This window comes from Pholcus phalangioides, unplaced genomic scaffold, assembly GCF_987345545.1.
Source record: "Pholcus phalangioides strain wild (caught in Gottingen) unplaced genomic scaffold, Ppha-v1.0 ptg000015l_1, whole genome shotgun sequence".
Taxonomy (NCBI): Eukaryota; Metazoa; Arthropoda; class Arachnida; order Araneae; family Pholcidae; genus Pholcus; species Pholcus phalangioides.
The window spans coordinates 64315738-64340758 of record NW_028301608.1 but is presented as its reverse complement, the minus strand read 5'-3'; the positions used below and the strand labels follow the sequence as shown (position 1 = coordinate 64340758).

At 35.9% G+C, this 25021-nt stretch overlaps 1 protein-coding gene across 1 annotated transcript; it reads left to right on the top strand.

Annotated features, from left to right (window-relative positions):
- Nucleotides 1–7648: 7648 nt before the first annotated feature.
- LOC149076505 (alpha-tocopherol transfer protein-like) lies at nucleotides 7649–19977 on the top strand. Its single transcript, XM_089244080.1, has 5 exons — nucleotides 7649–7819; nucleotides 10136–10381; nucleotides 14395–14588; nucleotides 16885–16995; nucleotides 19731–19977. Exons 1-5 carry the CDS (start codon nucleotides 7669–7671, stop codon nucleotides 19905–19907), a joined length of 879 nt encoding a protein of 292 aa, XP_089100206.1. The 5' UTR covers nucleotides 7649–7668; the 3' UTR covers nucleotides 19908–19977.
- Nucleotides 19978–25021: the final 5044 nt, after the last annotated feature.

Here is a 25021-nt window from a genome sequence, read left to right as displayed (position 1 = left end):
TCTTTATATTAACTGGCGCATCACTGCGCTATAGAACGAAAACATTTTTACCTCTGTGTTAGCATATCGAACATTTTTTTGCAAGACTGAGAATGTCTCGGAGAGTGCATTAAAAGAGCCCTTTTTGGCGAGAAAAATTTATGTGAGAAAGTACTGCGTACTGGTCTTGGAAGGATCTATTGGACACTTTAAAATGCATAATGTTGGCGAAGGAAAAGAGAGAAAAAAAGTGAGTTTGACCAGAAAAAAAAGGAAAACATATTTAAGGGGACCGTTAGAATTTGAAGATTTTCCTCTCGCCTGAGATTCTTAACCACATCCCCTGAAAAAACAAAAATTGTCTTATATGGACCGACATAAAATGCGTTATTGCATCAGAATGTGCTACAACCCTTGGTAAATCGATCCGTGTTTCACATCTCGAGTCTCCAGCAGTACAATGTTGTACTACCCTAACGCCGGCATTACACTATAAAAGTTTTGATAAATCTCTTTGACAAAACTTGAAAAATGAAACCAATAAGCATATCGGTTACATTCGAGCGAATGCACTGAATAAGCAAATTGGCTGGTTTTTTTTTTTAAAGTTTTTAAAAGAGCTTTTATTAAACTTTTATAGTGTATTCCCGGCCTTAGAACATGCAGCCACTTTGTATTGAAAAATACTGGCTTTTGTGCTATTATTATTTTTGTACGAGTATTTTTAATTATGTTATGAATATACACACCAAAGAAACAGTTGGCGCAGCTTGACCTAATTGGTCCTTGCGCCAGTAAAATTTAAATCCAATCCAAAAAAAACAGATTTCTCGAAAAACATATTGCAACTTTTTTATCCTGATAAAAAAAATTAATACCCTTAGGAAAACAATAAAGGAATTAATTATGCAAAATGTATCCTTGTATAAATTTATCACCCAACATCCAATGAAATCAATCAGATACATAGATCATTTATATACAGGGTGATTCAAAACTCACCGTTAAGTTTTAGAGTAGGTAGAAAACACAAAAACACAAAAGACAATCACATAAGAATGTGTGACCGGAAACCCCAACCTGATCAACTGGAGGTTAAACGAAGACTTGACAAGCCAATAATGGGTAGAAAACTTTATTTAGCGATACCTTTGTGAAGCGTGCATAACTATGGATAGTAGGAACTTTCAGCACTTGTTGTGAACCTTAACGTGTACACGTACTGTTCTCGTGTAAAGCATCGCTAAATAATAAGTTTTTCCACCCAATATTGGCTTGTCATTTCTGCATCTTCGTTTATTCTTCAGTTGATCGGATTACGGTTTACGGTCATACATTCCTATGTGATTCTTTTTTGTTTCTGTGTTTTCTACTTCCCCTAAAAGTTTGTACGTTGAGTTTTGGATTACCCTGTATTTCTTTTCTCTATAATCAAAAGGATGTTAATAAGTTATTGTAAAGTTATTGTAATGAGTTTGACGAATTCAACATAACACACAGCAAGCATAAGAGTAATTTAAAAAATGGAAATTTTTAGATTTATTACTAACCTATTTTTTGAACTGGATTTATCTCGACTCATATTTAAGTTCTATAATTCATTTATTTTCTGTATTATATGTATTTTACGCGTACCTCAGATTTTCTTTGTTTTGCAGATATTTGTTCACGACAAGTCAGCTGATATTATTCCATATATGCAACTGAATATTTTACCCGTTGATTTAGGAGGTACCCTGCCAAAAAGTGAAGAGACGAGGAATACGTTGGCAAAGACGTTAGCAATGCCTGACTACATGACTGCCATTTTGAAAGGAATCAAGTCAACGGAGTGATACAATTTGTGCAGTATTTCGCTCAGTGATCAAGAAAGATGTTCTACATCGTAATGAACGGACTTGTACATATATAAAAGCTTTTGTGTTCAATGTTCCTCTGCGTACTTAATAATTTTTATCACTTTACTACCGTTAATTACATTTTTGTAGAATAATATGACTGACTTAAAAAAAAAATTGGATTTCTGAGTGTATAAGAGTTGAGGTGCTGAGTCTACATGCGTACAATGTGTCCAAAGAAAAGAATGTACTTTTTATCATTATTATTTTTAATTCTAATAGCATGAGTCGAATTGTGTGATACAGAGACAATAAACATTAAAATCTTATTTTGCACGTCAGATTCGAGAAGTCTGTGATGTTTTTGTTTTAAAATGGTAAATATAACGAGCAATGCTCACAAAAATTAGTGAATATGTAACTAATTTTTCTCTCTCCAAAAAATACTCTCATAAGATCTTATTCCATTGTAGAGATAAAATATAAATTCACTGAAATAAAAACACGTAATCGTTATTATTCAAAAGGATCTATTGACCAGCTACTAATAAACTTTGTAAGTAGACTAACCCCAAAGTAAATACTAAAAGGTTAGATAATCATTTTTTTTTTTTTTTTGCTTCCACAGCATGCTGTGTGGAAAAAAACACAAACAAATAAAAATAAGCAATATGGTATATTAATTATATATTATGTACGATAGAAATGACGCATGGCACTTCCACACGTTTATGAAACGTAAATGAGAAAAAAAAATTTCTCTCCTTGCTTGGATAGAACTATATTTGGAAAGAACAGCAAAAACTGACGAACAACGATTCTTTCCTTTATTTACGTTGCTTCAGTGACCAATCAGTGCAGTGCTTTACAAAGTGTGTGTCGTGGTTCCGAAAGGCGTTGTAACGAGCTGGAGATATTGATTTTTGTGTCTATTTATACTTTGATGCGGTTCTTTTATGAGTGAAAATGTATCTACTAAATTATTCTGATATGATTCTGGGTGACAAAAGTTTGAGACACTGTATTGAAGCATAAAAGACCATAATATATCAAGCCAAATTACTGTCCGTCTTCGAAATAATCCATTCTGAAGGCAAGATATGAATAAATACCATCGTACACAACTTTTTAAATGATCTCGAACGAAGTGGAATTGCGTAACTGCAAATTTCTCAAATGTACACCACGGCTTACAAAAAAATAAGAAATACGTCCCAGAATCCCTGTGCCCGCTTCCTTAGAACGCGCCCTCGAAGACTCAGACCCGTGAATCCTAATACATCCCCGATATATTCTGCTTTTCTTACAAGATTAATTATTGACGTCGTTTTCGCTAGACGTCCACCTCAATTTCTAGACAGCACAAAATCATCAATTTCTTCGCATCATTAAAATTCTAATCACGAAAACTCACAATTAAATCCTTCTTTGAAAACAATAAAAATGTCAGCACAGCAAAAAAAAAAAACTAATCTTACAGCTCAATTTCATAAGTAATGCTATTCACGTCAATGTAGTTTCCTTTCCTGGTGATATTTTTTTCCGGATTTCACGAGAACATCATAAATAGTTCTTTTAAAATACTAATTCAAATCGCTTTTTTTGTCGATTCTTTTCAGAAAATAACTTTTTAAAGAGATAATTCGGATTTAATTGCTTTATTAGCATATCAGAGACATCCTCCCCCCCCCCCTCTTTCTTTCACTCACTTTTTATAATATGATTGATTCACGTTACATATATTCCTGAAATGTAAATTAGTAATGTCACTTGATTCGATAAGGTATTCAGAAGCGTGTATTGCGTCGTTTTGCAATAATTCGGCTGATAATTTTCGTGTCCTTTATTTGAAAAATGATCTCCTCACTCATTATTGATGGAATAGATTTGGTTTCATTGCGTTATAAATACATGAGTAAATTTCATGAAACCATCTTTTTTCGTTCTTTGCTTTGAACATTGGTGGCGTTGATTAGGAGTTACTTGGATCGTCACATGCGCGGATATATCTTCTCATAACCGGTAAGTACAATGCACAGTCAAACTTGGTTGATTCGAAGTCCAAAATCACACTAGAAAAAAAATTCGAATTATCCAATTAATCTATCCTGGATCTGTAAAATTAGTACAAATTGCTACTTAATCATCAACGTTCACATAAGATAATGGTTATCAAATATTAAAATTTCATCATCGGTTACGGAACTGTTTCCCAAATTTTAAGAACTTATCAATGTAATATATATGTATATGTGTGTTATGTGTTACGTTAAATGTGACAAATCAACTATTATATATATATTAACCGGTCATTAAACATACTTACCAATCGTCTTGGTAAGTTTGATAAATTAATCGCTTTTACCTTCGAATATGCATATTGACCGTGTGTCGTTGGAAAATTTGATAAATACTTGAAATTTGGGCCCATTTATCTGTGATTATGCATAACACCACAGTATAACTGGTGAATTTGATAAATATGAAAATAATTACTAATTTGTATGGTAATAGATATGGTAATGGTAAAATAATTACTATTAGTATGGTGCGATGAAAATAGCGGGACCCCGATATAGTGATAACAAATTTTACCATCGTACTCCGATATAGTGATAACAAATTTTACCATCGTACTCCGATATAGTGATAACAAATTTTACCATCGTACTCCGATATAGTGATAACAGATTTTATGATCTCACCCTGATATAATGACACACTACATGAATGAATTATCACGTATAGTATGTCATAGAGCAAGATTTATCATGTTTACCAACGACGCGACTCTTGGGTATTATGCACAATCGCCGGTAAAAGTGATAATTTTTTAGTACTTGTTAAATTTACCAACGACGCTTGGGTACTATGCATAATCGCCGCTAAAAGTGATAAAATTAGGGAAATTTATGAAACTTACCAAAATTCTTGGTAAGTTGGTAAGTATGCATAATAACCGCATTTATCACATTTATCGTAACCACATTTTTCCAAACTGAATTTACTAACAGAAAAGCATGATGTTTTTCCTTCAACTTCGAATTCTCCAAAAGATATCGGAAATTATTCGAATCAAACAATAAATTTTAACATTAAATTAGCTAGAAACTAGCTCTCTCGGGGGAGTTCGTAAAAGTGCGAGTTATGAAAGTTCTACTGTATTTCTGCACAATATTTTTGGTTCAAATTATCCGGCTACGTTTAAAACGTTATTTTGGAAGAAAATGTTGAATTTTATTTTATGTTTCAGACACGCTAACTTCTATAAAATGGTCTATCACTTCTTTCTCCATTGAATTCGTTCTCCATTTTTCCCCCCAAACAGAAAAAGCTTCTAGTCTTAAATAAATGTTCATAATATATTGTGAGGAAAGAGGCTTTTTTATTCAACCATGCAAATAAAAATATATTGTGGTATAGATGTGTATAAAAAACATTAAAAACAAAAATAGATGCGTTCGTTGGTTAAATTTTTGGCTAACGGAATTCGATCCCAGTTTATCGATTTTATTTATTTTTTTTCACATTTATTATTACTTTCATAAATTATGAAATTATTCCTTTCACTTATTGTAAAGTTAATTTCTTTTCAAATATTCCAAATTGATTTTTTTGAAAATTCTGAAATCATTTCTTTCTCTCATTAATTCTCAAATAATTTTTTTCAAAGATTCTAAAATAACTCCTTTTACAAATTTTGAAATAATTTCTTATTCTAAAGTTATTTTTCTCATTAATTCTAAAGTTGTTTTTCTCATGAATTCTAAAGTTATTTTTCACATGAATTCTAAAGTTATTTTTCTCATGAATTCTAAAATTATTTTTCCGAAAATTCTGAAATTATTTCTCTCAGAAATTCTCAAATCAGTTCTTTCAGGAGTTATAAAATCGTCTGTTTCACTAACTCCGAATTCTCACCGATTCTGAAAGTATTTGTTTTAATCTGAATGTTTCGTTAATTGGTTAATTTCTGTTTGGTTTGTCCATATTTTTCCATGTGCATTTTTCGTTATATCTCTCTGTTTATTTTATATTATCCTGCTTTCTTGGATTCTTGGATGCCGACTCTCTCTTCCCAAAAAAGTTTTAAATTATAGCTCGGGAATGGGAGAGTGAATTCATTGAGACAGCCCTGTGTAGAGAGATTATTAAATATTTTGCTGAAATCGGTTAGAAATATAGATTTATAGAAGATAGTGCCAAAGTTCGATATAACAAAGCTATTTGAACTTATCTTTAGGAAAGATATAAATAGGTAGTTTTTAATGTACAGTGATACTGCGACAAACGAAGATGATTCGAAATCAAGGAATCACGTTAGTCCGCTGAAATCTTCGTTAGCCGAAGATTTCAGTTTAATAATTCGATTTAACGATTCGTTTAAACGGTTATCGATTTCAGATAATCGTTTGAATCGTTCCAGTTTCTGCCCAAAATTTAAAGATTAGCTTTTTAAAACACCAAGGAATGCTGTGGAAAAGACGAAAAAACAAAAGCTGATTAAAGGCTAAGATGAATAGCTTCAAAACTGCATAAATGGGAATCAACAGGAGGATCGGACACGCTTTTTATTTCGCAGTGTGTATGCAACAAACACGAATCGAGTTAGTAGGTGTCCCCATCCATTTGTTATTTGGTCATTCCAGTGTCTGATACATGCAGATGAAAAATATAAGCTCTTAAAATGTCCAGACTGTTCAGCTTGAAGCACAGTCTTGCATTAAAAGAACGCGTGCTCTGAAACATGGGCAGGAATACGGGGGGGGGGGGCCCAGCGTCGAAGGTGGAGTCGACTGATCTAATATATAAATGTATATATGAATTCACATCATCATCATCGTGCCCCCCCCCAGCAATAATGACCGTGCCCCCCCCCCAGACTTCCAAGTCTATCTCCGCCTATGCTCTGAAAAAGCGCGCATGGGCTTCCCCCCCCCCCTTTTTTTTTTCAATGCATTCTCTTTCAGCTGAACCTTTTATTTGACATGAAATGGTTCAAATAAATTCAGAAAGAGGTGTCAGAGTGTAGGTACATCTGGAAAAATATTCCGAGGTGATCATGAGTAAAGGGGAGATCATAACTTTAACATGGGGAAATAATATGCTCTAATATAAAATATTATTTAACCATTGATTCATTTCAAATTTTTTACACATCTTTTTTATTGTATATGCTATCCTATGCTTATATAAAGTTTTAAGTATCTTCGATAATTCAATTATTCGTAAATTTTCAAAAAAATTCATTAAAAGCTGCTTGTGCAAATTATATTCAATTGCATTGATGTCATGGTATATTGATGTAACATACGCGCAAGCTGTTTTTAATACACTTTTTTTAATTTGTAAAACATCAAGTATCCAAGATATGTAAAACTTTATACCAGTGTAGAATAGCACATACAATCAAGAACATGTGCAAAAAATTTTAAATAAGTCAATACTTAAATAGTATTTTTAATGATATTCTATTAGAGCATAGTTTTTTCACCTTGTTAAAGGTATCAGCTCCCCTGAATTGGGCTCAAGTAACAGTAATTCTGAGGTGCGCGAGATGTCTGGCATGAAAATTCAGTTCACGACGCCGCTATTTTATGTTATCAACGAAAACGTTCGTTAACCGAGGCAAAAAAAAAATCTTTTGTCGAAACATTCTCATGTCGAGGTATGACTGTATATGTAAACCTTCCCTGACATTCATTGTATCAGTTTGGAAGGTGTGTACAAAACTATTAGAAAAAAAAAACTGCAGCTAATTCAATATTTTTCGAAGATTATGTATTTTTTCATTGATGAAATCGTAATCTTTCTTCTTTTCTTCAGGTGTTTGAAGACCATTATCCACAAGATGAAGAAGACTAGTGCCGATGATGAAATGTATTACAATTTTCAAATGGATCATATACCGCAGAAATTTCTGGATAAAGCCGAATTAGAGTTAAATGAGACACCAGAAACCAGACAGACCTGTACTGAAGATTTGAAAAAACTTATCAGAAGTGAGTATTGATTAATTTTTCTCATTCAACTTAACCGAATAGGCAGGAAATTAGAACCATAAGTGCAGGTCTGATTGGTACATTGAAACAGCGTGAATTCGTCACTATGTATGATCTTTGTCACGCATAAGTTAATGAAGTATATACATTCAGTCATAAAACGATACAACCATTTTTATCCGACTTAGTAATGTGTAGGAGGTCTTCAGCCATTCTAGAAATAATATTTCTTTCAATAATTCAGGAAATATTTTTCACCCTTAGGAATTTTCATGATTTGCGAAATACTTTTTACCTCAAATTTGTGAAATTATTTTTTTAATTAATTTCATAAATAATTATGAAATCATGTTGCCCATTAATTTAAAAATAATTTCTTTCATAATTATGACATTATTTCTCTCATTTCTTCTGAAAGTATAATTTCAAAATTTATTTTTTTACCGAGTTTGAAATACATTTTTCATTGAAGGATTTCCAGTGTTTCCTCATAATTATGTAACTAAGACTTTCCGTCGGTGGGCCAGTGTAAAAAGCTTCGGGGGCCACATGTGGTTCACAGGCCATTTGCGTAGATGACTCCCTCTAGTAAAGTAACAACGCCGATTCATCAGTGTTTAAGGTGTTTATCAGAAGAACAGTGAAAGAAAGATGATCTATCTCCCTCTATTGATACAAAGAGAATCCTTCGCATTGGGGTATCGATACAAAATACATAATACTGGATACATTGAGAAGATAAATTTTTGAAAGAAAAATTTTACATGCCTCTGTGTGGGCAACCCCAGTCCTCTCACATTCCGGACGAGTATGCTATAGCACTACCAATAAGAGGACTTTTTCTGGAGCATGGGTTTCCTATTTGAGGTATATAGAATGTTTTTTGTGTTCCGCATGGTCAAACACCACGGAATACTTAAAATCCTTAAATCTGGGAACCCGGAGAGCTTTCAAAGAAGACTTTCTTGAAACTAATAGGCTACTTATAAAGCTGTTCTTTATTTCGAATTTTAACGAGATATAACGAACACACGCACACACGGAGAGAGAACTCTATGATTACTAAGCAACTTAGGAAAACAAAAAGCCAACTTGATATTTAAGCAAATATTATTGCTCAAAAAATATTTATTAATATCATACTATTAAGGCGGCTTTCTCAGCAATGAAGACTCTCAAAAGAAACTTGTATTGATATTGCAACAACAACAAAAGAACAAAATTAACTATGGGAACATGTTAACTGAAACGGGAAAGTTCGCGAGTTACAATATTCGTTACGTATTTATACACGAAGAAACATGATATCGGTATTACATGAGCTTTACCGATTTGCATGAGTTCACGCCTGTTGCCACACTATAATGGACTTTTGCTATGTGTTCTTTCGAATTCTTTTCGCATTCATCAGAAACCTGTCACCAATTTCAATCGAAGAATTATCGCACAAGGGTTATTGATTCATAACCAAATTATGTTTATCACACATAATTTAATACTGTTCTGTATACTTATTTTCAATATTTGCAAAAAATTACAAAATTATTTTTTTCCAAAAGACTCCAAAATTGTTTTTTTACAAAAATTCTAAAATAATTTCTTTCAGTAATTCTGAATTTCCATCAATTTTTATCCACGTTAACTGTAGAATTAATAATTTTCCTACATTTCAACCATTGTTTGAAAATGATCGGAGGACCACGACAAAAAGCTCCGAGGGCCAGATGTGGCCCGTGTTGAAGACCTTTAATTTACGTATTAATCACAGTGAATTGCGAGATGGGAGAGAGAGAGAGAGATAGGGCTCTCTCTCACTCTCTCTCTCTCTCTATCTCTCTCGCTCAGTGATGGTAACTCATGGGAAAAACTGTCCAAACTTTGTCCACGTGGGAAATTTCTCAGCATTTGTGAGAAATTTTGAGAGTTCGTCAAACAAAATAATTTTTTTTCGAAAAAATAATAATATGCTCAGTATATTAAGTATCAGTATAATAAAGTATCAGTGAACCTTTCTAGTGAACAAAAACATGACTACGTATTTTCTTCGATAAATGGCTGCACATTTACTTATTCATTAAGTAACTGTGTTCATTATTCTTATTATGAAAATCATGAATTAATATAATAGAGTGAAAAATACATGAATGATGAGAACAGTATGTTCTATGTATACGCTGTATGATTCTTGCATTGTATTTACATGTTGAAGACACGAATACAAAATGGATTTCATTGTTGATACCAAATGAATACTGTGTGTTGCACAAATCTTCTTCCATCAAATTTGGATTAATTATAGTTTTATGTTCGATTTAGAGGAAGACAGCATGAAAGAGGAATGGTTCACGGAACAAGTTATTTTGATGTATTTGCGAAGTCGGAAGTTCGATGTCCGCAAGGCTTTCGCCGCCATGAAAAATATGGTTGCTTTCATCAAGAAAAATAGACAGTATTTTGAACCTATCAATCCCGAAGTTATTGACGAACTACTAAAATGCTGCGTCATCGGACTTTTACCTCGAAGGGACAGTGAAGGTAACGCCATCTTTGTGGTTCGAATCGGTAAGTTAACAAGCAGTCAGTCTAACTTCGACTTGAAAATCGATATCATGACGTATCATGTGTTTTCCTAACCTTTTATGCCATAGTTTCCCAACTTTTTTTGTCCCATCGCCCCCTTCTTCAAATGTTTTTCTCCCATAGCCCCCCAACACAATCTAACCCATAGCAACCTATGTTACACCCGTAGTTTCTACCGCCCGCTGGAACATTCTATCGCACCCCACGGGGCGTTAACGCCCACGTTGGGAATCACTCCTTTACTCAGCACAGCAGAAATTAGTGAATCCCCCTTCGAAATGCCATATCATTTTTTTAATTAAGTCGACATTCTTGCGATTTTTAGCAGGTGAAAACCAAGACTTATAAGGAAAACTGTTCCATTGAGAAATCAACTTTACGAAATATCTGGGCAAGTTAATTCTGAAATAATAGGCTTTTAAGGAGTCCAGATATTTCGTAAATGCTGCTTAAGGGGTTAATCAATATCTCAAAGAAAACCGGCGTATGCAAATAGATGCGACAAACACTTCCACTAACTCAAGTTTACGGTATTTCAAAAATTCGATTCTCGCTTATGGCCGAGATGAATTAAGGTTGTTGGACTTGTTAGGTACTGCATAAACTGAACAATATGGACACATATCTCACATGGAATGCAAGAAATAGAGTTGCTTTTAGAATAAGATGGTTCACTTTCACCCAATACATCAAAGAAGGAAAAGTTTTCTGAATATTATGTCGATGTGATTAACGGAAATAGAGTCTACTGTCCTCCGGGAATTGAACCCGTCCTCCCTTAATCGGACAAGCGCGCTACACATATACACCACGAAAGACACGACTTTGTTTTCCTTAGTGCTGTTCCCCCGCACTGGGATATATTATTCAGAATAAGTCTGGTTCGGCTGAGAAAAACCATCTCACTATTGCTGCTGCCGCCCCTTAGTATCCATTTGCTAAGAATGATAGGTTGCTAAGTCTCTTTATGAGCGCGTCATGTCTCCACCAAGCATGAAATAAGGGAAGAGAGCTAAGTCGTGTCCTCCATGGTGTATACGGATAGTAAGCCAGCCCGGCTTGCAAGACGACTTGGTTCGATCCCTGGCAGAGCCCTCCTCCTCCTAAACAGATCATGGTCCGCCGCTCTGTCTTAACGAAGACATACAAGCAAGTGCAGACCAGCAAGACTAGTCCGGTAACGCAACCGAACTCGCTGCCCTCGGCGGGAACTCCAGGGAGAGTAAGACCAGTTGACTTTTCTTTCCGAGTTCATTTACTGAATGTACAGAAAAATTCCGTTATAACAAATACGGTTTATAACGGGAATCTCGCTCACTATAAGTTTCTGTCAAAAAGCTAATGATAATCATGCAAAAGGGATTGTCAAAGAGCTAATGTCAAAGATACAAAAATATCCGCTTATAGCGAGTTATTTATGAATGTAAATCAGAACAAATTTGCTATAACGACAACGGAAATTCTCGAAAAGCATGTTCCCATTTCCCTTTAAGAAATGTACGTAAAATGGATATGTGTGACATTTTTTTCCATCCTATTTACAGGTTTTCATTAACGGGGGCATGTCAGTACTCCACATACATAAGAAGACTACATACTGCAAATTTTCGTGTTATATATACAGGAGGTGGAAAAAAACACATAATTTTATCCGTAGGTGTGTTGGTTGGGCAAGTGGGGCCTGATTCCTGATTTTGACATCGTTGTTTTTTCTTTTGAAAAATCCTCCCTCCCCCTGGTCTCTCCTTTCTTGGAATCTTCCAAAACTGGGCTGAGGGAAATAGGTCTTAATCATTTTCTCTGCCTCATAAATGTTATTAGATACTTTCATAGTCCAAACGATTACTCCAGTTGCAGAAACTGCTATGTTCCACAAGGTGCAAAATTTTGTTATGCAATCAAACATTGTGGATGCATAAACAGTTAACTCTAGAAGCATATTTAAGCAAAGTTAAGTACAAATAAAAGGGAAAAAAGAAAGGTGAATTTATCTATCCCTATTTTGTTCCCACCCCCATTTATGTTTCTACAGAAGACTAAAATTTTTAGAAAATTAAAATTCGTTAAAATTACGACAATTTTGCCTCGGGTTGTGAACAGTCGTTATTACGAACTTTTACTGTACTTGCTTTCAAAGATGGTTTTGCCTGAACTGAGGAGATGAAAACTGATTTTACAGAGGAGGAACATACATTTGATGGTGAAAGTATTCATTGTTCAAATTTCCAATGGAATCGTCCATCGAAGAAAATATCTATTCTCACCCCCCCCTCCCCCACTCTTTCTCTCCTTGAACATAGTTCATCAAAACTAAGACCACGGGCATTTCTTTCGAAATGACAAACCATCCTGTGTTACTACAATCGACTCTACGAGCCTATTTAAAAGCCGCTTCATGATCGTCTGATCATAGGACTCGCGGCGAGATGACACGGGTTCGAATTCCCACCGGTGGCACAGTGGTGGTCGGTTGAAGATGGTTTTCTGTGGTTCCCAACCGTGATTATGTAGTCCTGTTGACATCGTAAGAATCCAGGTTCGAACCAAATTGCTCGCTCTTTCGTGGCACTACCACGTCCTCCAGGACAATGAGCTTATATCGCGTAAGCGACAGAGATTGATCGTATTCCATCCGTTATGGTCTGTTGTTTCCCACTTCGAAGTGTGAACTCGAAATGACCTCCCATTAAAAGATATAGAGCACCAGATCTAAGATGATTGTATAAATATTCAATTATTACACTTCGATAAAAGTTTGAAAAACAGATGGCAGCACTGAAAATTCAAGCACAACGCTAGATAAGAACTCAGGATACGATTACAGTACATGTTGGTTTCCCATTCTGCAAGGTCCGCACCTGTACGGTTGGTTAAAAAACATAAAATTGAAGTTTTTTTTAAGAATCCGTAACGGCGCGAATTAGCAGAATTGGATACCAGCATGCACTATGTTCACACCCCCGGACTATAAAGTGCACGTGCACGCTTCCAGCACATTCATTTGGTAGTTAGCCCATGGCGATAGACAAAAGCTGTGTTCGATTTGGAAGAAAGAAAGTCTATTTAAAAACAGACAGAAAGAACGTTAGCCCATTTCATTTGAGTAATTCCAGTTTTCAATGAAATTATTAGAGAAAACCACATTTCTTGATATTGATCGGTTATTTGTGATTTTGTTGCGTAAGTTATAATATTTAGGAAAATCATCCGTCACTATAATACTCACAAGGAAAGGGTCCAAAGGTGTCATCCTTAAAATGTTTCGAAAAAGCAACTGATTCTACTCATTTAAATGTGCACAAAAATGAAGGAATATTCGGCAGAATTATTATGGACTACTCAGAAAAGGAGTAAATATTAATATTTTGAACGCCAGTAGAGGCCAAGAATTAATTTTAAAATCCCGCAACCCAGTTTCTGAGTCCAGTCTCTGAGAGTGACGTCATTCAAACAATACATGATTGGATATAGCCAACACCTACTACAGCGGAAAGAGCTGGTGACGTCACTGAAGTCGTCCATTTCACCTATAGTGATTGGACATATTGCAAAAAAAGGTAAAGATTTCTCATACGTCGGACTGCTATATCCAATAGATGCAGGTGAAATACACGACTTGAGTGACGTCAAAGCTAAACGCGAAGGCTTTCTGCTATAGAAGGTGTTGGTATAAAAGAGGGTACAAAAGAGAAACTACTAGTTTCTAGGGTGGGAAACCAGAGGGAAGGGGGAAAAGGTTTTTTATGGATATCACCAAGAAGTGTGAGAGGTGATGAGTAGCCAACTGTTATCATTTTTAATTATTTTTTGTGGCTTTTCCATTCTGCCGCCAATATTTTGTCTTTATGTGTTTCTGGGCGAGATGAAAAAATGTACTTAAATTTGTTCGTAATGTTTAGAGGATGACGCCTTTGGACCCTTTCCTTGTCAGCATAGCATCTCGTTGGTACTGATAACGACAACTCAGCTTCCGAAAAATAATTTTTTTCTAACAGGCGCTTGGAATACCTCGAAAGTCACGACACAAGAATTGATACACTGTGGTGCGTTACTAGCTCTCAATGCAGTGAGTGAGCCGATGTCGCAAATCAATGGTGGCAAGATCATTGCTGACTTCAAATGCAATACATTAAAATACATCCGTTACATAACGCCATTCAACATTTTATTTTGGTGCCAATTCCTATTAGTGAGTTTTTCGTTTGTTTTAGCTTCTTTTTCTTTGGGATTCTCTTATATTTATATATGTAAATATGTATGTACAGTTAATATATATGTACCGTAAATTATATATGTACCATAAATATGATAAATCGGTTATAATCTATAATAACCGGTTACTATGCATAATACTTGAGCGTTGTTCGTAAATTTGATAAATATTAAAAAAATTATCTCTTTTACCAGAGATTATGCATAATACAAAAGCGTCGTTGGAAAATTTGATGAATACTTGAAATTTATCGGCTTTATCTGTGATTATGCATTGCAATTGGCAAATTTGATGAATATAAAAAAGAGAAATTCCGAATGAGTCCAGTATATGTGATGAATACAGTTGGACACCGATATAAGGATAACAGATTTTAAGATCGTACCCCGATATAATGTTGCAATACATGTATTAATTATCTTGTACCGTATATCATACGGTGCGATTCATCATGTTTATCCACGACGCGACGCTTCTTGTACTATGTATAATCGTCAGCAAAAGTGATTAATTTAAGAAAATGTATCAAATTTAACTTTCGCCAACGCTTGGGCACTATGCATAATTGCCAGATTAATTTAGGGAAATTTATCAGATTTCAAGTTTACCAACGACGCTTGTGTGCTACGCAAAATCGCCAGAAAAATGTGATATATTCAGAGAAATTTATCAAATTTAAAATTCACGAACGATGCTTGGGCACTATGCATATTCGCCGGTTACTATGCATAATCACGACAAAATGGTCAGCGATTATGCTGACGATAATAACTGGATATTGTGGTGGATATACAGGGGTGGCCAACTTCCTCTCGACGGTCAATATAATGGTTAGACGCATTGTCGACCAGGAACAAAACTCCGACATATAAGCTCCGGCATATATGCCCCAACGAATATGATTGCTTGCTATGACATCGCGGGCCATAAACATTTTGATGAAATTTATTAACTAAACTCTTCATTTGATTAAATATTAATTTAAATAATTATTATTAAATTATTAACTGAATCCTTCATTTTTTGGTATATGAGAGTATTTATATGTTCTCTCATAGAGCGTGGGCAACAATTGTGGACGGATTCGAAAGTTTTCCCCCATGCCCAGCTCTCAGGACTGATGGTGGGATTACAGAGAGGTTGTGGTAAAAAGCCTATTGAGGTGTGTTTAAATACGTCAGTAAGTACAAACGGTGAGTAAGTAAGTATCTGCTCCCGGCTCCTCACTGGATAGAATTTTTCCAGAGTTTTTGTATATAAAGTCGGAAGATCCACTCCGCACGTCCGTCCACAAAAGCGGACAAACAATTTTTTGGGGTTGACACATCTTTTTTTTCCATGTTTCTCGGCAACTCATTAGATTCAGTAGATCCTTTATGTGCGGGTTTTGAAAAATTCTCAGTGATGGCTGGATTTTGGACATTGCTTTCTTCATGGTTGCGAAAGTTTTCCCAAGCACTTCGCGATAGAAATACGGTGCTGGAGATCTTTTCCCCGATTTTCCAAACGTTTTGAACTTAATCTTCTGAGATTTTCCTAGTTGTGGTTGTTTAGTCCTCGAGTTGATGTTGTGAGTTGCTCGGAGCTCGACCAAATCTTTTGTTGTGTGCTTCGCGTATTTTTCTTAATTTTACTTACTTAAAAGGGAAATTTTTGAGGGATGCGGGCCTTCACTGAGTCCCGATGATTGCGCAAGAAAATCTGCTGCTGTTACTTCCATAACTCCTACAGTAGGTCTTTGAAATCAATCATGTAACCTGCGTATTTAAAGAGGTTTTACATAAAAGCAAATCACTGATATATGCAAATCAGATTCCTATAAAGTGCAGCGTGTATGATTAACTGCTCATTGCTGACTTTTCCACTTGCCGCCGTTCACATAAGGTTTCCATTGTGATGTTGGCATTGGTGCATAAAGAGCTATGCTGGAAAAGCTGTTTTACCTCCACCATGAATCACCGGATTAGGTTTTATGAACGTTTCAGGCACAGATGAGATTGAAAAAATGCTCGGGACCAATCATTCATGCCGGACATTCGTGCAGCGTCCTCTAGCGACAAACGTTTTGACTGTTCTGTACCTAAAAAATCCCCATCCCTCCATGAGAATTACTATTCGCAAACCGCAAATAAAGTTTTCCTTCCTAAAATGAAAGTAAACAGAAATGATTATTATGAGTAAATTAATAAAATACAAATTAACATTATATTGAATTGTTAATGCGGTTGCAATATATAATTTAATAAGCGTATTTTTGATTCTTTCTAAACAGGAATGTATTCCCTTAAGAGCAAAAGCGGCACACGTTATAAACCCATCTATGATCACAAAAATCATCATGACAGTGTTTAAGTCGGTTCTCTCCGAGAAGATTAAAAATAGGGTAAGTTGTAAAACCAATTCCTTATTCATTTTGAAAGATCAAAATTGAAGTTGGAGAAAGATTTTTGCTCCTATTTTGTCGAAAACGTGTTTTTTTTTTTTTTAACTTATGCATGATGCTAAAGTATAATGGAAATATAATGTCAAATGAAATCCTTTCAGCATGTGCACTGTACAACGGCCCCTCCTTGATATGGGCTTCCAGAGCCCCACTCGAGTACACAAAATTATGCCCCATCGCCTAGGGTCGCGATGGGGCATCACCGCCATTGGACTGTTGACGACTGCAAACATGTCGCGAGTTTTGTTGGTCTGACGAGTAACGTATGGGGCTGATCAACATGTACGGGTGAGACCTGTACCCCATAAAACCATGAACCCAGCATGAAAAAAGAGACTGTTCAGGCTGGTAGAGGCTTTTTCGTGGTATGGAACGTATGTAGTTCGCATGATGTGGGACTCCCTGATAAGGGTACAGATGACTCTGAATGGTGACCAGTAGGTAAACATCCTTTCCGATCACTTACATTAATTCATGTCCTTTATGCATTCCCACGGGCTTAGGCAGTTCCAAGAGGACAATGCGACACCACGCACGTCGGGGAGTCGCTCCCGAATGGCTCCAGGAACACTCTTCTTACTTCAGCATTCTCTGTAGGCTGGATACCTAAATCCCCAGACATGAATATTATTGAGCATATTATGGGTTCCCTTGCAACGTGCTGTACAAAATAACCTAGCACCGTTATGGAATTGAGGACTGCACTGACAGAATCGTGTTGTGAATTGTCTTCATCATACCTTCACTCACACCAAGGGGTTAGCGAGGGCGTGGTATTGGGGGGTCTGGTTCCCCCCCCCACCCCCGAAATGTGAGAAAATGACCGAAGAAAGGGAAAAAGATGGCCAAATCTATTGTTCTGTCACTTCGGTTCCCCCCCCCCCGAACGAAATTTCTGGCTACGCCCCTGACTCACACATTAGTGGAGTCCCAGCAGTTTTCGAGAGAGTGCGACCGCTGTGCTACCTTGTGAATTACACAGTAGGTTTTTTTGCACAAATCGCTGTACTGCCCATTTCACTGAATGTTTTTTTTTTTCCAAATCAGTTTTTCTATTATTTTCGTTAGTATCTGTTTATTTGTTGCCTTGCTTCGTTCAACTTTTGAACATTTCAAATAAGATGTTTTGAATCTGCTGATTTGAGATAACTCCACTAAAAATATTTTTCTCGGATCAATTCACAGTAATCGTTGGCTGAAGTTGGTTTTCTAGGGGTTCCAAACTTCAAGACGAGGATGCGAGCTTATCCCCCCCCCCCCCACTCCGTAAATAAAATGTCTCGCCACAGAGAGCAACAGACCTACAAACGGTACAAATATAATTCAATCATTACACTTCACTCACTTCACTCCTAAAATGCAGATGTCAACACTGAAAAATCGCTGATCAATTGGAAGTGGTAGCTATGGTTATCTGCACGAAGGTTCGCTGTTCGGCTAAGATCGGCGAGCTCCTCGGCAATCGAATGGGACGCAGGAGTGCCTACGGCCAACACCTTCTATAGCAGAAAGCCTGCGCGCGAAACTCATGACGTCACCGAAGTCATCCATTTCACCTATAGTCATTGGAAATACTTGAAAAAAAGGTAAAGATTTCGCATACGTCGACCTTCATTGACGTAACGAGCTTCGCGCGGAGGCTTTCTTCTATAGAAGGTGTTGCTACGGCTCCCCTCTCGCTGCGGGTTCGATGCACGGGATCGCCCGATACTGAGGCATCCTGTCCCCCTGGCGCTTTGCATGGGTAACCGAGGCGCCGATGCGGACGCGGACCGAGCACTGAAAAATCGGACACAGCACTAGATACGCACTCAGACTGTTATGTACACACACTTGCACTTCCGGCACAACTCACTAGGTAGTAAATCGCCCATAGATGGCTATACGTCTGAAATCATCAAAAAATCATCAACAATGTCAGTATATCCACTCACTAGACGGTACAAGTTTCCAACGACCCTCATATACATCGGAAACACGGTGTTAACAAGAAAAGTTCAAGTCAAATATCTAGGAGGTAAACTAGATGTAAAGCCTGACAAACAGTTGGGATGTTATCCAGAATCACATTTCTACAGGGCCGACTAACGGTGAGGAATAAAGTAATTCTTTTTAAAGCTATTATTCGTCCTATTATGACGTATGCTGCCCCAGTGTGGGGTCATGCCAGTCTAAGGCCAAGATTACACTATAAAAGTTTTTGAAAGTTATTTTATAAAATTTAGAAAATCCAACTCGTAAGATTTTCGGTTGCATTTTCTCCAATGTAACTTACGAACTTTATTGGCTGGATTTTTCAAGTTTTATAACAGGGATTTTATCAAAATCTCTTTTCGCGAATGCACTTTTTATTCCTATCCAAACTTTTAATTCTGGTAAACGTAATTCAAAATAATCCGACTTACAAAAGCTACTATTGAAGAGATCTCGTCTCTGCGAGAAAAATGTAGTGGGGCCGTGACGTCACACAGTGGCTCCAAGACCACGCCCACTGATCCAAGACGTCAAGCGCAACATCGAAATGATGAAGCATACATACTTACTATACAGCACTTTGACCCTAGAGGGTTAACTACAAAAAAATCGAAAACATGCATTTGACAAGTAAATACTGCATTTGTTAATGACTGGAAAAAAATAATTAAAATATTTTGTTTTCTTTCCTTTTTTTCAAGATTTTCATCCACGATGATCCGAGTGAAATATTTTCGCACCTACCACGCTGCACAATACCGAAAGAATACGGCGGTACGTTGCCGAAGGAAGAAGATGCCAGAAAAACGTTGGCGAAGACGTTAGTTTGGCCCGATTACGTGACTGGAATCTTGGAACATTTCAAAAACACACAATGAACATTTGTGCTGTTACTATGCAATGTATAGATACCGTGCTCTGCAATAAATATTCAAAAACGTTTTTCTCTCCATGTCTTTCCGACCCCTGTTCTTTCTTGATGAGAAACACTATGATTTCAACGGTATGGTTTCGTCAAGTAATACAAGGTGGACGAGAAGTCCAGGTGCAAATTTAAAAAATTTACAAACGATCAACCAATTACCCTAAGAAAAGTTGCGGTAAAGGTTCGCTGTAAAATACTTATCATGGCTTATAGGTGGTTTTTTTCTGTGATAAATTAAAAAAGGGCAAATATTGCACTCACAGATGTCTCTCAAAGTAAAATTTTGAATTATTTTATTGCTCTTAAATTTTCTTCGATGCAGAAATTTCCGAGTATAAACGACTTATTAAGGTTTCTCTCTTCCTGGACCCCCCACCTAAAATGCAACCGGGAATTACCCAGGAATTCGAACATATTTCCCCTGATCCCGGAAGGAGAAATAAGTTCGACCAGATCCCATTTCTGTACGGAATCAGACATACCTAATAAATTCTAATCACTCGAAGCATGCATTTTAGAAGCTACAATCAATAAATTTTGAATAAAATCAGTCACATTAATATACATAAACTCTTAAATTAATGAGTTACATACAGTATATTTAACCCTTAAGGCAACATGGCCAGCATAGGCGGAGATTGACTTGGAAGTCTGGGGGGGGGGGGCAAGGTCATTATTGCTGGGGGGGCACGATGATGATGATGTCAATTCATCTATACATATATACATTAGATCAGTCGACTCCACGTTTGACTCTGCCCCCCCCACGCCCCCCCCGTATTCCGCCCATGATAGCCAGGTATCTATTCAATCTTTTGCTACTTTAGCATTTTTTTATTCAAACTTAGACATTTCTTAATGTCAAAAAATTTCACGTAATTTGTTGGCCAGCGGGAATCTAGAATAAATTGATCACTTGAATTCGCGATTTTTTTTTTAAATTTATTTAAATTCGTTTTTCAACACTTTAAGTGTCATTGACGAGATATTTCGCCTCCTCCAAAGCCTCTTACTTTAGCTTTGGCAAAAAACCCAGATATTTTGTAATGTGGACTTTTCCCAATACCCCTTAGTTTGCACCTACTGAAAATCAGAAGCAAGCTTACTCCACTAGAAAAAGATATGAGATTTTGAAGGGTGTTTAGTGATGTCTGCTGTGACGCTTAAAGCGAGTTAGCAAGTCCATCAATGAAACGTAGACCGTGAGGTGTTTTTGCAACGACGGCGAATCTTTTTATATTTCAAAACTTATTCAATAGAATGTTTTTTTGAAAAAAAAATGGTACTTACCTCAAATTTTTTGAAGGATTGTTGAAGGGGGAAAAAACCCGACTTTTTTTAATTTTATTATTTATAAAAATATTGTAATATAATTTACACTACGATAATTCTTGTTAATGAGAATATTATAGTGTAATAGTTTGATTATAATAATTTATTAACCGCACTCTTTATTAAATAATATTTTAGGCTTAAAGCACTATTGGCAATCCACGAGATACGTAAACCCCCCCCCCCCCCCAGACACTGAATTGTACCGGGGTCGAATCTTCGTTGAGAAGAGAACGAATTATTTTTCTACACATCACAATGTATTCGTTATTCAAAATTTATTTAATAGCAAATTAATAAACTTTAAATATCACACAAAAAAAACCCTTTTTATTTAAAAAGTTTATCTGTTATTAAATTTCTTTAAATTTACTTAAATTGCTCATGTGTTTACGGCAACCGGACCCCGGGATTTAGAAAAACCCGGGGAACGTTAATCCCTACCACTTATTACTGTGCTGTCATCTAGCTTCCAACTGCGCAACAAAGATTATTTCATGGAGATTTTTTTAACGACCAATGTTTTTATGTTGAGAAAGTAAATTATTATGAAAATGGTTAAAAATATAATTTTTAGGCTGAATATTACAATGTATACTATGCTATCCAAGTAGCCTATCATTTAATTCGAATCCTGTTAGTTACAGTTCAAAATTTGGCGGCGATCGGTCTAATATTGTTGATTTAGAGGTTTTCCGCATGTTATATCTAAAAAGCCTATTGCAGTCGTTCCCAAGCTTTTTGAGTCACGGAGCAACTTTCGGGAGAAAAGTTCCTCGCGGAGCATTAACGTTCACCGGAAGTCACACTCAACCTCGTTGAAACTAACATTTATGCTTCCGTATATATCATGACGATGCGTACCGATTTCACCAAAATGTCCCGTTTTCGGAAGACTAAAGTAATTTGATTAAATAATTTTTTAATTTGTCCGTCTCCCGAACAGAATTTTTCTTTTCTTGTGCCAATTTTTATTTAACTGCAAGGATATGATAAATAATTCCACCAGTTCTTTTTCCAAGAGTTTCTTGGGAGCATAAATACTTTTGAGTAATGCCCTGCGCGACCAAATCCTTTTCTATTGTTCACTTCCATAGCAAGGGCCATCCCCCATGTCGTGGCATTATAATTGAATTGCTATTCTATTTCAGTAATCCATCTATTATAGAGATTATGTAACATTTAGTTTAGCATGTGATGGAAGGAAAAAATATATTTTTTTAGTTTATTTAAAATCGTTTCGATATTTGTTTATACCGTTCAAGTCGTATGAACTAATTTAGTTCATCGAGACGAAAACGTGGATACACAATAGATAATAAAATACACGAACAGGGTTTACAGGGTTTTCAAAAAGGGAGCCGCTGTATTTTTAGGGTGATACGAAACATTTTGAGAGTCAACTTCTTTTAACTTCAGTATAACGTTGATCACGTTTAACGTCAATTTTACTGATAATTTTTCATTTCATAGTGGACTCAAAAATTATGAATTAAATGAAGAACCGAATAGTAAAACTAGGTGGAACCTGGTTCAACCGTGCACAAAAGCCAGGGCTGAACTCACTGAGCTTAAAAAGAGCATCGAATACGAAATAAAACACTACCCTCTCCCAACGTTTGTGCTCCAGGGATCGGAAATTCATATAAGCGTAATTGTTGCTTAAATTCAAGTATTCTTGCTATAATTATCACTTTAAGGTTTAAAAGTTTCAACTGTAATTTTTTAAACCGTTTCAGAACGATTTTGTCGTCACTCCTCTCTAGAATGATGATCAGTCAGCCGACTGTGATATTTGTGGTGACAATATGCAAGAAAAACCATTTTAGCGATGAGTTTTTAAAATCTACAAAAATTACGTGGATTCGGTGAATAGTATTGATATCGCTTTCCAAAGATTTTATGTTCATAGGCGAAGATGTGTATTTGAAAGGATGGGGGGGTAGGAGGGGCACGATGATGATCTCAATTCATATACAGTATATGCATATGCATTAGATAAATCAGCTCCTCCATTAAAGTTTTGGGGGGGGGCGGTAGTGCCCTACACCCCCCCCCCCCCGTATTTCCGGTAATGTTAAATTTCCAGGCAGAGTTATTTGTCGTATAAATGAAATATTTTAAGATTAAAATCTACAGGAAGGAATGGTGACCAGTGTTATCAGAAAAAAAAAATAATTTCCAAGAGTAATTTCACTTCTCTCCAAAATTTTAAGTGATAATTTTGTGTAGAGAGGAATATTTATTTTTAGTTTATATATATTTATTTTTTATTAAAATGTGTTTTTTCACCAACGGCCCATAAGATAATGGGTGTTATAAGGACTTAACTTTAAGTCCTGTTTATGATTCTTTTGATTTCTGCGTTTTTTTTTGGAAGCATTCCGCTGACAACTTTGCAACCTATTGCGCACCACCTTTTGAAACCCTCGATTCCGCGGAGTTTGTTTTGAAATTCCAATACAATGACCTTCACTAGGGCCATAAATCGTTAATTTCGCTTGTTGTTGATTATGCATACAGAGAAGGTAGTTTTTCTCTATTGTAATAGGACTCCGACCAAGAGCGGTCAGCAACAACTCTATAAACAGTGATTATATAAATATTTCTCAGTATCGTGATAGTTTGGCTTGACATTTCGAAAATATGTTTATCGATGGGCATTAATTTGTTATCCGATCCTATGGTGTACAACCACCTGAAAAATATACTCAATGGATATTTCCTATATTTACCCCCCCCCCCCATGCCTCTTCACATAATCTAACATTATTTGAATGGCGCGTTTTGCGTCATAGGAAATAATAATGTCATATGATAGAGAATAATTTGAAAGCAATTATTTTACGGGGGGGGGGGGGACACACACAACAGGAAAATGCGGACAATATTCCTCAAAGAACCTGCACTTTAAGAACTCGAGAGGATTAGACTTATCAATAGGCATTCTCAATGGAATGAAAAAAGTGCGTAATTGGCTGAAACAGACGCACAAAACTGACGTGAAACCTCATCTAAAAAAAGAACTCATGTGACCGGCAAACATCGTCAAGATTGTGTAACGATATCGCACGTGTTTCATATTTTTCCCGAAACAAAAGATGTTTAACGAGATTCTTCAAATATATCATCTACAAAATCTTAACTTGTCCTTAAAAAAAAGTGAAAAAAGTCGGATTTCGAATTCACTTCATGATAGATTAGTGATTCGAGGAAAGTGAATTTCCAACAGATTTTCTAGTACAACTAACTGATAACAATCATTAGAATAAAATAGACACGGTAAACAACTTGAATATACGATATTCTTAAAGATGGTTCTGTTGCCGCTTTGGTGACATTTAACATAAAGGATCGTTGGTCAGTTTTTTGTGTGGATTGTTTATTATTAATTTAGTGAAAATTCTACCCACTAATTTATGTTGCTGTTTATTAGAAAAAAATCATTAGCTCCTCCTACAAATTCATTTATATAATGTTCGTGCCACTCTTTAAAAAACATCTATTAATTTGATAGCATCAAATAGGTTTCAGCGTGCGTTACAAATAAATAAAAAATGCCAGGAAACACATTTATCACTGATTTATGAAGTGTATCCGATGATATATTGCTTAATCTTGTATTCAAGAGATTGTCAAAAACACACGATAAATCATATACATGCTTTCCAAGTAGTGGGCGGGGGAAATGGTCTGAGAATTCTCAATTCGAACGTATTATCTATTACGGGCAAA